Source organism: Suncus etruscus, chromosome 3 (genome assembly GCF_024139225.1).
Source record: "Suncus etruscus isolate mSunEtr1 chromosome 3, mSunEtr1.pri.cur, whole genome shotgun sequence".
NCBI lineage: Eukaryota > Metazoa > Chordata > Mammalia > Eulipotyphla > Soricidae > Suncus > Suncus etruscus.
In genome coordinates this window covers 46,038,460-46,052,639 of record NC_064850.1, presented here as the reverse complement: position 1 = coordinate 46,052,639, position 14,180 = coordinate 46,038,460, and the positions used below count along the sequence as shown (strand labels likewise).

General features: G+C 44.4%; 1 protein-coding gene across 1 annotated transcript in view; it reads right to left on the bottom strand.

The window, feature by feature from the left end:
* Positions 1-14,180, bottom strand: part of PPP2R5A (protein phosphatase 2 regulatory subunit B'alpha) — a 55,862-nt gene that overhangs the window by 14,609 nt on the left and 27,073 nt on the right. The window contains exons 2-4 of the mRNA XM_049769836.1: positions 7,530-7,726; positions 2,913-3,014; positions 1,761-1,853 (exon numbers count right to left, since the gene is read on the bottom strand). Of these exons, the coding sequence (XP_049625793.1) occupies positions 1,761-1,853; positions 2,913-3,014; positions 7,530-7,726 (392 nt within the window). The remainder of the gene's footprint in view (positions 1-1,760; positions 1,854-2,912; positions 3,015-7,529; positions 7,727-14,180) is intronic.

Here is a 14,180-nt window from a genome sequence, read left to right as displayed (position 1 = left end):
GCCAATTTTATGATTAAGAAGAGTCCTTTAATTTTTTTTTTTTTTTTTTTTTTTTTTTAGTTTTTGGGCCACACCTGGCAGCACTCAGGGGTTACTCCCGGCTCTATGCTCAGAAATCGCTCCTAGCAGGCTCAGGGGACCATATGGGATGGTGGGATTCGAACCACCATCCTTCTGGATGCAAAGCAAATGCCCTACCTCTGTACTATCTCTCTGGCCCCAAATTTTTCTTTTCTAAGGGTGCTCAGGGATTACTTCCTAGATTTATGCTCAGAAATCACTCCTGGCATGCTCGGAGACTATATGGGATGCCGGGGATCAAACCTAAGTTGGCTACATGCAAGGCAATTACTCTAACTGCTGTGCTATCACTCTGGCCCCGAGTCTTTTAAATTTTTAAAATATTTTTTTAAATAAACATATATTAGAAACTGGGTTTTCAAGCTCCAAAAAGTACCTGCCAGTGACTTATTTATACAAGAGTAAAAGTCACTGCATATATCCAGTTCCCTTTTTTATTTTCCTTCTTCTTTTTTTTTTTTTTTGGTTTTTGGGCCACACCCAGTGGTGCTCAGGGGTTACTCCTGGCTATCTGCTCAGAAATAGCCCCTGGCAGGCACGGGGGACCCTATGGGACACCGGAATTCTAACCAACCACCTTAGGTCCTGGATCGGCTGCTTGCAAGGCAAACGCTGCTGTGCTATCTCTCCGGGCCCTTATTTTCCTTCTTAAATAAGATCCCATTTTAGGGGCCGGAGCGATAGCATAGTGGTAGGGAGTTTGCCTTGCATGTGGCTGACCCAGAATGGACTTCGCAGTTTGATCTCCGGTGTCCCATATGGTCCCTCAAGCCAGTAGCAATTTCTGAGCAAATAGCCAGGAGTAACCCCTGAGCGTCACCGGGTGTGGCCCAAAAGAACAAAAAAGATCCCATTTTATTTGGGAACCTGAGGTTGGGTAGCTAAACTGTCTGAGGTGGGAAGCGTAAGAAGGAGAATAGTGATTGATGCTGAAGGAACATAGTACCCTAATAGAAATAATCCCATTTCTTCTGTCATTTCTAAGCAACAGTGTTGAAGATATCAGTCAAGTTTGGTTCAAGAACTTAAACAAAAAGTTTACTTTTATAAATTTATATTAAATTTCCTCTAGTACCAAGTAAAGTCTTTGGACCACACCCAGAAACGCTTAGGGTTACTCCTGGCTCTGCACTCAGAAATCAGTACTGGCAGGCTCAGGGGACCATACAGGATGCCGGGAATCAAACCCAGGTCTGTCCAGGTCGGCCACGTGCAAGGCAAACACTCTACTGCTGTGCTATCTCTCTGGCCCTAGAGTCTTTTTTTTTTCGGGGGGGGGGGCCATACCCAGTAATGCTCAGGAATTACTCCAGGCTATGCGCTCAGAAATCACTCTTTGCTTGGGGGACCATATGGGATGCTGGGGGATCAAACTGTGGTCCGTCCTAGGTTAGCCCGCACAAGGCAAACACCTTACTGCTTGTGCCACCACTCCAGCCCCCTTAGAGTTTTTTTTCAGGTCTTTATGAAACAACTGAGAAGTCAGGACTAAGTAAAAATATGACTTCATATTTTACACTGATTATAATACTAGTCTTAACCCTACTTTACTATATTCTAGCATGCTATTAAATTTCAATAACCCACTGCATTTTTGCAAGACTACTTTCATCACAAGTTAACAAACTATTCCAAAGATAAATGTAAACACATTCATGACATTAGACAGAGTTCCCTACCTGTTGTACAAATTTCTGATCAATGTATCGCTTTGCAATGCTAGGCTGGAAATCGGGGCTTTCCAAAAATCTTAAGAAGAATTCATACACCAACTATAAGAGAAAGTTAATAGAGGTTAAGATGATGCCTATTAGACTTCATTTCACATAGGAAACCTTTTCTCTAATGAAATTCTGTACTTTGCTTTCAGAAGCAATTTAGAGATCTGGAAAGATAAATAAGGGAGTAGGGCACTTGTCTTGCATGTAGTCAGGTCAGGTTTCCAACCCCATCCCTGACACCACAAATAGTCCTCCCAAGGCCTGCCAGGAGTGATCCTTGGGCACAGAGCAAGGACTAATTCCTGAGCACCACCAGGTGAGGACCCACCACAAATACCCCTCCCCCTCCAAAAATAGGTATTTTAGAAGCCAGAGGTAGTGCTGGGATTAAGGTACATGCCCTGGGGGTCAGAGAGATAGCACAGCAGTAGGACTTTTTTTGCCTTGCATGTGGTCAACTCAGGACAGACCCAGGTTTGATTCCCAGCGTTCCATATGGTCCCTTGAACCTGCCAGGAGTGATTTCTGAGCACAGAGCCAGGAATGATCCCTGAACACAGCCAGGTGTGACCCCACAACCAAAATAAACAAAATGCATATTATTAAAATAAAAAAGGCACATGACCTGCATGTTACTGGGGTAGTTTGATCCCTGGCAATATGAGTAACTTTGCACAGTGTTAAAGGGACTTAATGCCAGTGAACTGCACAACTCTAAAATTATTTCAATGGTAAATATTAGTGCATATAATCACCCTGAGTCAGGTGAGAATCTGCATTTTGGGAGACAATCTTAAGAAAACATTAAAAATAAAAAAGTATGGGCCAGAGAGATAGCGGCGTTTACCTTGCAAGCAGCCAACCCAGGACCTAAGGTGGTTGGTTCGAATCCTGGCATCCCATATGGTCCCTCGTGCCTGCCAGGAGCTATTTCTGAGCAGACAGCCAGGAGTAACCCCTGAGCACCACCAGGTGTGGCCCCAAAAAACAAACAAACAAACAAACAAACAAACAAACAAAAATCAAAAAGTATTACATATACACTCTATAAGGATTAGGGACCTCAGAGGAGCATCACAAATGTGAAAATTACAGACTTATGCTTCATACCTGTATGTGAGGCCAAGAGGCCTCAAGTGTGGGCTCATCCTCTTCTGGGTCAAAATCTGGATTGTCACTCGGAGGAAGAGTACGGAAGATGTTAGCACTGATCTGAGAAGAAAAGTGAGTCCAGATTTATGTCCTCTTATGTGTAACTAAATTAAACAACACAAAAACACAATGTTTCTTTTTGTTTTGGGGGGGGACACACCTGGCAGCGCTTGGGGTTACTCCTGGCTCTACACTCAAATCACCCTTTGAAGGCTTAAGGGACCATATGAGATGCCTTGCAAGGCAAGTCCTACCACTGTGCTATCTCTCCGGCCCCAGAACATTAATTTTTTAAAGGCCAATATATCAATAGCAATTTTTTTTTTTTTAGTTTTTGGGCCACTCCCAGCGGTACTCAGGGGTCACTCCTGGCTCTGCACTCAAAAATTTCTCCTGGTAGGCTTGGGGGACCATTTGAGATGCCAGGGATTGAAACCGGGTCCATCCTGGGTTGGCTGTGTGCAACGCAAATGCCTTATCGCTGTGCTATTGCTCCGGCCCTCAATAGTATCTTTGAAATAAAGTTGTAATTAGGACAAAAGTAAAATTAAGGCAACCAAAATATGTCTTTAAGGACTATAAATTAGCATGACTTTTGGGTGGGGTGTGCCACAGTTGGCTGTGCTCAGGACTTATTACTGCCTCTGTGCTTAGGAATCTTTCCTGGTAGGGCTCAGGGGTCTCTATAGTGTTGGTAATTAAACCTACGTTGGCCACATATAAAAATAAGTGCCTAAAAAAAAAAAAATAAGTGTCTACCTTCTGTACTATTTCTTTGGTTTTTATCATTTTTGTTTGGAGCGAAACATCTCAATCAGTGATCAAGAACTTAGGCCTATTGTAATTAGTCCAGGCCTAGCAGTATTAGGAACCACCACCCTACCACTTCTGCAGTATTTAAGAGCCTCCAAGTCTAAACCCAGTAGTGACTGTATTGTTGGGGGGGGGGGGGTGGTGTTGGGGGTGTGGTGTGGTGGTGGTTTTGGGGGGGGGGTGGTGGTGGTGGTGGGGTTGGGGGGGGGTGGTGGTGGTGGTGGTGTTGGGGGGGTGTGGTGGTGGTGGTGGTGGTGGTGGTGGTGGTGGTGGGTGTGACGGCGGTTCAAATCCCAGCATCCCATATGGTCCCCCGAGCCTGCCAGGAACAATTTCTGAGCATAAAGCCAGGAGTAACTCCTGAGCACTGCCTGGTGTGACCCCCCCCCCCCAAAAATGTCATAAATCAAACTTGGGACCTCAAATCTATTATTATTAATTTAAAAAATCTCCCAACGGGGCCGAAGAGATAGCATGGAAGTAGGGTGTTTGCCTTGCATGCAGAAGGACAGTGGTTCGAATCCTGGCATCACATATGGTCCCCAAACCTGCCAGGAGTAATTCCTGAGCGCTGCCGGGTGTGATTCCCCCAAAAAATAATAATCTCCCAAGTCCTTTAATTCTTTGAGTACAATATGATGAAAGAAAACAATTAGAGGGGGCCGGAGAGATAGCATGGAGGTAAGGCGTTTGCCTTTCATGCAGGAGGTCATCGGTTCGAATCCCGGCGTCCCATATGGGCCCCCGTGCCTGCCAGGAGCAATTTCTGAGCCTGGAGCCAGGAATAACCCCTGAGCACTGCCGGTTGTGACCCAAAAACCACAAAAAAGAAAAAAAAAAAAAAAGAAAACAATTAGAATATTGTGGTTAAACTGAACTCTCTCTATATTCCCCTCTTCTTCCAGGACACATATATTAGGCAAGGGAAAGAAATAAAGACTGCATAGATTAAGACTTATTATAATCTCTATAGTCTTGTGGCATTCACACACATTAGTAACTTTAATGATTGTGAGTCTTGGGTCTGAAAGATAGCACAACAGCAAGGCATTTGCCTTGCATGAAGGACGGTGGTTTGAATCCCTGCGTCCTATATGGTCCCTGGAGCCCTCCAGGGGCAATTTCTGAGCATAGAGCCAGGAGTAACTCCTGAGTGCTGCTGGGTGTGATCCAAAAAAAAAAATAAAAAAATAAAAAATAATTGTGAGTCTTTTTTATTGGGGGGGGGGTGGGCCATACCCAGCAATAATGCTCAGGGGTTACTCCTGGATCTGCTCTCAGGAATCACTCCTGGGGGTGCTAGGGGATCATATGGGATGCCAGAGATCGAACCCAGGTTGGCCACATGCAAGGCAAGTGCCTTACTTGTCATGCTATTGCTTCAGCCCCATTGTGAGTTATTTTCATTTTATTTATTTATTTATTTATTTATTTATTTATTTATTTATTTATTTATTTTTGGTTTTTGGGTCACACCCAGCAGTGCTCAGGGGTTACTCCTGGCTCCACACTCAAAAATCACTCCTGGCAGGCTCAGGGGACCATATGGGATGCCGGGATTCGAACCACCGTCCTTTTGCATGAAAGGCAAACACCTTACCTCCATGCTATCTCTCCAGCCCCAACCTCCTGTGTTTTGATTAAAATTCAAGTGTTATACAATCAACAAATATATAAAAAATGTCCTAGGGCTGGAGTGATATGATAGTACAGCAGGTAGGCATGTGCCTTGAACATAACTGATTCAGGTTTGACCTTTGGCACCCCATATGGTCCCAAGTTTTCGAGGAGTTATTCCTGAGCACAGAGCCAGGGTAAAAACTGAGTACCAGGCCCGGAGAGATAGCACAGTGGTGTTTGCCTTGCAAGCAGCCGATCCAGGACCAAAGGTGGTTGGTTCGAATCCCGGTGTCCCATATGGTCCCCCGTGCCTGCCAGGAGCTATTTCTGAGCAGACAGCCAGGAGTAACCCCTGAGCACCGCCGGGTGTGGCCCAAAAACCAAAAAAAAACAAAAAAAAAAAAAAACAACTGAGTACCAATGAGTGTGGCACCAATAAAAGAGAAAGAATGTCCTAAATAAGAGCTTGTCAGTTCAGAACCCTCTCTGTGACTGAAATGCAAACAGTCCCTTGTGTTTCATTGTCTTCTCTTTTTCTTGCAAGCTCTCTTCAGCCCTGGCATCACTATTCATCCATGTCTAATCCTGAGCCTTCATCATCTTCTGAGGCTCCAGCTATGACAGTGGTCCTAAACTTTTTAAACAGGGGGCCAGTTCACTGTCCCTCAGACCGTTGGAGGGCCGGACTATAGAAAAAACAAAGACTGGGCCCGGAGAGATAGCACAGCGGTGTTTGCCTTGCAAGCAGCCGATCCAGGACCAAAGGTGGTTGGTTCGAATCCCGGTGTCCCATATGGTCCCCCGTGCCTGCCAGGAGCTATTTCTGAGCAGACAGCCAGGAGTAACCCCTGAGTAACGCTGGGTGTGGCCCAAAAACCAAAAAAAAAAAAAAAAAAAAAAAAAGAAAAAAAAAAAAAGAAAAAACAAAGACTATGAACAAATTCCTCTGCATACTGCATATATATCTTATTTTGAAGTGAAGAAACAAAACGGGAACAAATACAATAAGTGGCCTTCAGGCTGTAGTTTGAGGACCACTAAACTATGTATTCTCTAATATAACTCTCAGCACTGAATTTCCAAAGTCTTTCTAAGTATCAGCATTCTCAAAATGGATGAACTTTTAGAACTTTAGCCTTCCAAATGAATTACTTACCAAAAAATAAAATAAAAAAGGGATCCAAGCAGCAGTAAAGCAGGTAGAGTGTTTGCCTTGCATGAAACCAACCCAGGTTCAATCTCCAGCATACCATAAGATCCCCAGAGCACAGCCAGGAGTGACTCACTGAGTGGCAGAACCAGGAAAAAAATCTCTAAGCACTATTGGTTGTGGACCTATCAAAAATTTTTTTCTGGGGCTGGAGAGATAGCACAGCAGTAGGGCATTTGCTTTGCATGCAGATGATTCAGTACGGACCATGATTCAAATTCGGCATCCCATATGGTCCCCTGTGCCTGCCAGGGGCAATTTCTAAGGCAGAACCAGAACTAACCCCTGAGCGCTGGTGATGTGTTGCAAAACAAAACAAAATTAAAATCTTTTGAGGGGTCAGAGAGATAGTACAGTATGTGACTAATCCAAGTTCAATCCTACTACTACATATGATTCCTCCAAATCCTGCCAGGAGTGACCTCTGGGGCCAGAGTAATAGCACAGCAGGTAGGGCATTTGCCTTGCCTCAACTGGGTTCAATGCCTGGTTTCCCATATGGTCCACTGAGCCTGCTAAGAGTGATTTCTGAGTGCAGAGCCAGGAGTAACTCCTGAGCACCGCTGGGTGTAGTTAAAAAAAAGTGACCCCTTAGCACTGCCAGGTGTGACTCTAAAACAAAATTCTTATGAGCACATTATACATTTATTAAAAATAAGTCTGATTTATGGGGCCGGAGCAATAGCACAGTGGATAGGGTGTTTGCCTTGCATGTGGCTGACCTGGGACTGACCCAGGTTCAATCCCTGGCATCCAATATAGTCCCCCGAACCTGCCAGGAGTGATTTCTGAGCATAGAGCCAGGAGTAACCCTGAGAGCCACCACATGTGGGCCAAAAACAAAAACAAACAAAAAAAGTCTGGTTCTGATATGCACCTCAGATCTTACTTGATTTTATATAAATCTGAGGAACTTAAGTCTAGAGGCTTACCATTTTTACTATATCAGTATACGCTGATTCAACAATTACACCACGATTAGTTGAAACATACTCAACCAGTTCGTTCAGTGTCGCTCTTTTAATTTCTTTGCTCTTCAAGTCTGAAACTGAGTCCATGAAATCAAACAGTACGCAGCACTGTTGCAGCTTCTGACAGAAGAGCTCGGGCTGTTCATTTGAAGTGGCATCTGCAGAGAAAAGGAAGTTTCAGAAAAGTCAGCCCAGAAAAGTCTTCTATGGCCCGTGAACCTAAGGACCATGACACACAGTAAAGCATGAGACCGTTGGGGCCAGAGCAGTGGTGCTAGGGGTAAGGCATCTGTCTGTCTGCCTTGCAATTGCTAGTCTAGGACGAGGTTCGATCCCCCAGCATCGCCTATGGTTCCCCCAAGCCAGGAGCGATTTCTGAATGCATAGCCAGGAGTAACCCCTGAGCGTTATTTTGGGTGTGGCTCAAATAAACAAACAAATAAATAAAAAAGTACAAGACTGTCTATGCTCAGCTCCCATAGGAAACAAGACATTCCCAGGGGACCATCCCAGTTCACACTGCCCCCACTCCCAGAGGCCACCTTTGGTTCATTCAACTGGCTGTTTCCCTAACAAATTTGTATCCCACCCTTCTTATGTTCTGTCTCCTCATTTTATTTTCTTTTCTTTTTTTTTGGGGGGGGGGGGTTTGGTTTTTGGGTCACACCCAGCGGTGCTCAGGGTTTACTCCTAGCTGTCTGCTCAGAAATAGCTCCTGGCAGGCACGGGGGACCATATGGGACACCGGGATTTGAACCAACCACCTTTGGTCCTTGATCGGCTGCTTGCAAGGCAAACACCGCTGTGCTATCTCTCCAGGCCCCTGTCTCCTCATTTTCACATTCACAATCCCTTCTGCTTAAGAAACCCAATGGAAGCAAGAGTATTTCATTGCTTTGTTTTTAATTCTGGATTAATATTTGGCCACAGTAGCCAAATCAAAAACCTTTCACCTTCTTTTTTTCACAGTCTCCACATTCCAGTTGCCCCAGCTTCAGAAGCAAGAATATCCTAACTGCTCTGCCAGTCTGATCCCAAGATCATGTCAACTCCAGATTTATTTTCTGACTAACCTCAGAAATAAAACCTAACATTTTATTTTATTTTATTTGGTTTTAGGGTCATACCAGTGGTACTCCTGGCTCTGTGCTCAGAAATCGCTCCTGGCAGGCACGAGGGACCATATGGGATACCGGGATTCAAACCACAGTACGTCCTGGATCGGCTACCTAAAAGGCAAATATCCTACCACTATACTATCTCTCTGGCCCAAAACCTAACATTTTATTTTTTTGTTGTTGTTTTTTTTGTTTTTTTTGGGCCACACCTGTTTGATGCTCAGGGATTACTCCTGGCTAAGCGCTCAAAAATTGCCCCTGGCTTGGGGGAACCATATGGGACACCGGGGGTTCGAACCGTGGTCCTTCCTTTCCTAGCGCTTGAAAGGCAGACACCTTGCCTCTAGCGCCACCTCGACGGCCCAAAACCTAACATTTTTAAATGAGAATCATTCTGGTCATACTCTATATTGAGTTGTTTTAAGAGTAGGACCAGGGTGCTTGGGAGGCTGCAATAAAGATTTGAGAGTGCTTACATAAGTAAATATAAACAATCGAAAACCAGAATTCACTAAGAGCAGGAAAGTTAGAGACACTGTGTCATTTAGATGCCATATTAATAAGTCCTTTCTTGATGATAAATTTCTTTGCAGTTAGAAAGAAATAGCTGTCAGGCCCGGAGAGATAGCACAGCGTTGTTTGCCTTGCAAGCAGCCAATCCAGGACCAAAGGTGGTTGGTTCGAATCCCGTTGTCCCATATGGTCCCCTGTGCCTGCCAGGAGCTATTTCTGAGCAGACAGCCAGGAGTAACCCCTGAGCACTGCCGGTGTGGCCCAAAATCCAAAAAAAAAAAGAAAGAAAGAAAGAAAGAAATAGCTGTACAAATAGAATAGAACAGATTGTACCAGGTGAGAGGAGGGAGAGAAAAGCTGATCTGCTTCTGGACTTAGGTGGCATCTCTTCATGTAGGTCAAAACTATCTTCATAACAGTTATCCAAGAAGAGAAGACGACAGTCATGGTTTTTATCATTTAAAAATGTGGGGATGGGGGCCCGGAGAGATAGCACAGTGGCATTTGCCTTGCAAGCAGCCGATCCAGAACCAAAGGTGGTTGGTTCGAATCCCGGTGTCCCATATGGTCCCCTGTGCCTGCCAGGAGCTATTTCTGAGCAGACAGCCAGGAGTAACCTCTGAGCAACACCGGGTGTGACCCAAAAACCAAAAATAAAATAAAATAAAATAAAATGTGGGGATGCAGTGATAGCACAGCGGGGAGAGCATTTGCTTTGCACATGGCCAAGCTGGGTTTGATTCTGACATCCCATATGGTCCCCTGAGCACTGCACCAGGAATGACACCTGAGCATAGATTCAGGAGTAACCCTGAGCACCACTGGGTGTGGGCCAAAAACAAACAAACAAAATAATGCACATGTATCTGAAATGTCCCAAATCACTAGAATGCAAGGAGATCAAGATTACTGTTTCTCTCTCTCTCTCTCTCTTCCTCTCTCTGGGCCACCCGGTGTGCTTAGAAATCACTCCTGGCTTGGGGGATACCAGGGGATTGAACCGTGGTCCGTCCTATGCTAACATGCACAAGACAGATGCCTTACGGGTCGTGCCACTGCTCCGGCCCCAAGATTACTGTCATTATTTTCAAATTCAGATTCTCAATCCATACCCAAATGCATACTGATTAAAAGCAGCAAATGCATATCCTAGAAGAGCACAATGGCTGAGAGGCAGTGCCATAGCCGAGAATTGTCTTACAAATGGACACTGAATTCAATCCCCAGAGTCCCACGAATTGTTAGATGGGACTCCCAGCTCCATGAGGTAGCACAGCAGCGTGTTGTGTGCATGTGTGTGCCAAGTACCACCAGAGGGCGACGCAGGGCCAGAATTACAACAAAAAAGAAGTGTGAGTTCCATAGCCAAGATACAAACAACTCAATTAAAAAAAAAAAGTATATACATGGGAGAGAGAGAAAAACCAGAACTGATCAACAAAACTTCTTCATCAACAATGAGAGGCAGATGAGGAAGGAAGTGAAAATAATAAAAAACGAAAAGAAACCCCCTGTGGGGCCAGAGCAATAGTCCTGCAGGAAGGACACTTGTTTTGCATACATCCAACACAGGCTTTAATAACCTGGCATCCCATGTGTTCCACTGAAGTCTGCTAAAAATGATCCCTAAGTACAGAGCAAGGAGTAACTCCTGAGGCACACCACAAGGTGTACCCCAAAAACAAAACAAGTAGAAACTCCTCCCCATCACCCTAAAGCAATAAATCCAAAGAATATGAAAGAATATTCATTAGCCACAAACCTCAACAAAGAATGGTGAGGAAGTAAACTGAAACAGGAAGTCCATTCTAGAATAGAGGGGATCACAGTTCCTTTGCAAAAGAAAAATGGAAGCTATATTTCTCTAAAACTAATTTCTCTAAAAAAATTAATGTTCTCAGGCCCGGAGAGATAGCACAGTGGCGTTTGCCTTGCAAGCAGCCGATCCAGGACCAAAGGTGGTTGGTTCGAATCCTGATGTCCCATATGGCCCCCCCCCCATGCTTGCCAGGAGCTATTTCTGAGCAGACAGCCAGGAGTAACCCCTGAGCACCGCCGGGTGTGGCCCCCCCAAAAAAAAAAAAAAAAAAAAAAAGAATTAATGTTCTCAAAGGAAGGTTTATATTCTAGTTCGCTGACTATACACTGTGAACAAAATTTGACAATAAACTCCATCCAATTTCTTTTTTTTGGTTTTTGGGTCACACCCAGCGGCACTCAGGGGTTAGTCCTGGCTCAACACTCAGAAATCGTTCCTGGCAAGCACGAGGGACCATAAGGGATGCTGGGATTCAAAGGTCCTGAATCAGTTGTGTGGAAGGCAAACGCCCTACCGCTGTGTTATCTCTCCAACCCAAAGGAGTGATTTCTTTCTTTTTTTTTTTTTTTTTTTTTTTTTTGGTTTTTGGGTCAAACTCGGCAGTGCTCAGGGGTTACTCCTGGCTCTGTGCTCAGAAATCGCTCCTGGCAGGCTCGGGGGACCATATGGGATGCCGGGATTAGAACCAATGACCTTCTGCATGAAGGGCAAACGCCTTACCTCCACGCTGTCTCTCTGGAGTAACCCCTGAGCATCACAGGGTGTGGCCCAAAAACAAACAAACAAAAAATTATGGGGCTGAAGCGATAGCACAGCAGTAGAGCATTTGCCTTGCATGCAGATGACCCGGGACAACCTGGGTTCAATCCCTGGCATCCTATATGGTCCCCTGAGTCTGCTGGGAGCAATTACTGAGCACAGAGCCAGAAGTGACCCCTGAGCACTGCCAGGTGTGGCCCCAAAACCAAGGGAGAGAGAGAGAGAGAGAGAGAGAGAGAGAGAGAGAGAGAGAGAGAGAGAGAGAGAGAGAGAGAGAGAGAGAGAGAGAGGAAATTCATTATTCCCAGTGAACTATAGTAGAATAAATATCCTAATATGTGCTCTATTGGCAACTTAGAAGAAGGCAAATCATAATCAGAATATTTAGTGTATTCACTTTCTCCTCTTGGGTCATTTAAAGGAACAATTGCTGCCTGTCCATTTCTTCAAACTAGAATTTCCTAACTAAGCCAGAAGAGATCATTAGCTATGCTTCTGGAGTCTAGGCTATCGCTGGGTACCAGCAAGGTAAGAGTTCTAGATACAGCTATAGCTATGGCAGGGACAGGGCCCACACCCAATTTCCGAAAGTGATCTGACCTTCTCACACCTTTTTTTTTTCTTTTTTTGTTTTGTTTTTTGTTTTTTCGGGCCACCCCATTTGATGCTCGGGGGTTACTCCTGGCTAAGTGCTCAGAAATTGCCCCTGGCTTGGGGGGCCCATATGGGACGCTGGGGGATCGAACCGAGGTCCTTCCTTGGCTAGCACTTGCAAGGCAGACACCTTACCTCTAGCGCCACCTCGATGGCCCCTTTCTCACACCTTTTTGTTTCATTTTTTGTAGTGTTGGGGATGGGACCAGGGCCTCGGGCCTCACACACAGAGCGTCTCTTCCCCACCACTGAGCTCCCCATAACTCCTCATTGAGCTCCCCATAACTCCCTGATTGGGGTCAGCAGTGAGTGACCTAAGAGGTCTAAGAAAGATAAACTGTGATGGGATATCTGAGAGAGAAAATCAACACAATAAATTCATGAGTCAGGTGACCCCTTCCCCATCAGTGGGGGAGTATAAGCAGCCAGCAACAACCAGGGAGAGCTGCTCTAAAATTGAGTGGAAGGGCAGGAGCCATAGGACAGCGAGAGGGCTTTTGCCCTGTATCCCTGACCTCCAACAGGAATAAATCCTGAGCACAGAGCCAGGAGTGTGACAGGTATTTCCTAAAAACAAAAATAAAGTAAAATGTACTTATTCAAGACCCAGGAATAGCCTAGTTTTACAGAAGAAGCTCTTTTTTTCTTTTTTCTCTCTCCATACGTAAATGATTTATATATATATATATACACATATATAATGAGTAGAATGAGGCTGATGTCTTTTTAATCAACAGAACTTTTTTCAAGATATCTTTTATTTTTTTAAATAAATAATTTACTTGGGCAGGGAAGTTTTTTAATTAGTAAAGTTTGCTAGGACCACTAAGTTATTCAGGGAGGGGGAAGAGTTAGATAGCTTCCCCCCCAATACCTTTACTAAAATTCTAATAGAACTAAAAAATATTCCTAGCTGGAATGGGAAAACATAAAACATTTAGAGTTTAATAAGCAGCTCTGAATTAATATACAGAATGCACAAAAGTATATCTATAAATACAACTTTATATGGCAAATAGATCAACAGAAGAGGTACAAAAGCATAGATGCCCAGAAAACATGCAAAATCATTCAACCACATTGGCAAGCAGGAAAATGTCAATATTCATAAGTTACACAATTAATTTCTGTATGAAATGCCATGCACCATTGGGTAAGTTGTGGGCAAGACTTCTGCTTCCAGCATACTAGCTCTGAAAATTAACAAAAACTCAACAAAAGAGATGAAATCATCACATCACTTTCAGAGTTTGGGAACCAAACAGTTTAGGCCTGTGGTCTCTGAGAAATGGGGACAGTGAGCTGCACAATCCAGCAGAACTGCAGCAAGAAGGCATAGAGCCCCACAGAGCTCCCCTGGGCAAACTAGAAAATCAGGAGAGTGCAAGGCAGGCATAGTGTGCACAGACCAGTGCTACAAAGAAAACTGCAAAGGGATGGGGGCTTCTGTTGGTCTATTGATACTAAAATCATGGCAGGACATTTCTCTTTCATTTCATTTATATGACAGATCATTTCTTACATAAAGCCAGCCTACGATTTCTGGTATAGATCCCCTGTGATCCTATCACTTCCTGTTTCTATATTGCTAAGTCAGTCAGCATATTTAGTAAGACTCACTAAATTTTTGTGTTAAAAGAGACAATTATAGCATTTCTTTTTTTTTTTTTTTTTTGGGCCACACCCGTTTGACGCTCAGGGGTTACTCCTGGCTATGTACTCAGAAATCGCCCCTGGCTTGGGGGGACC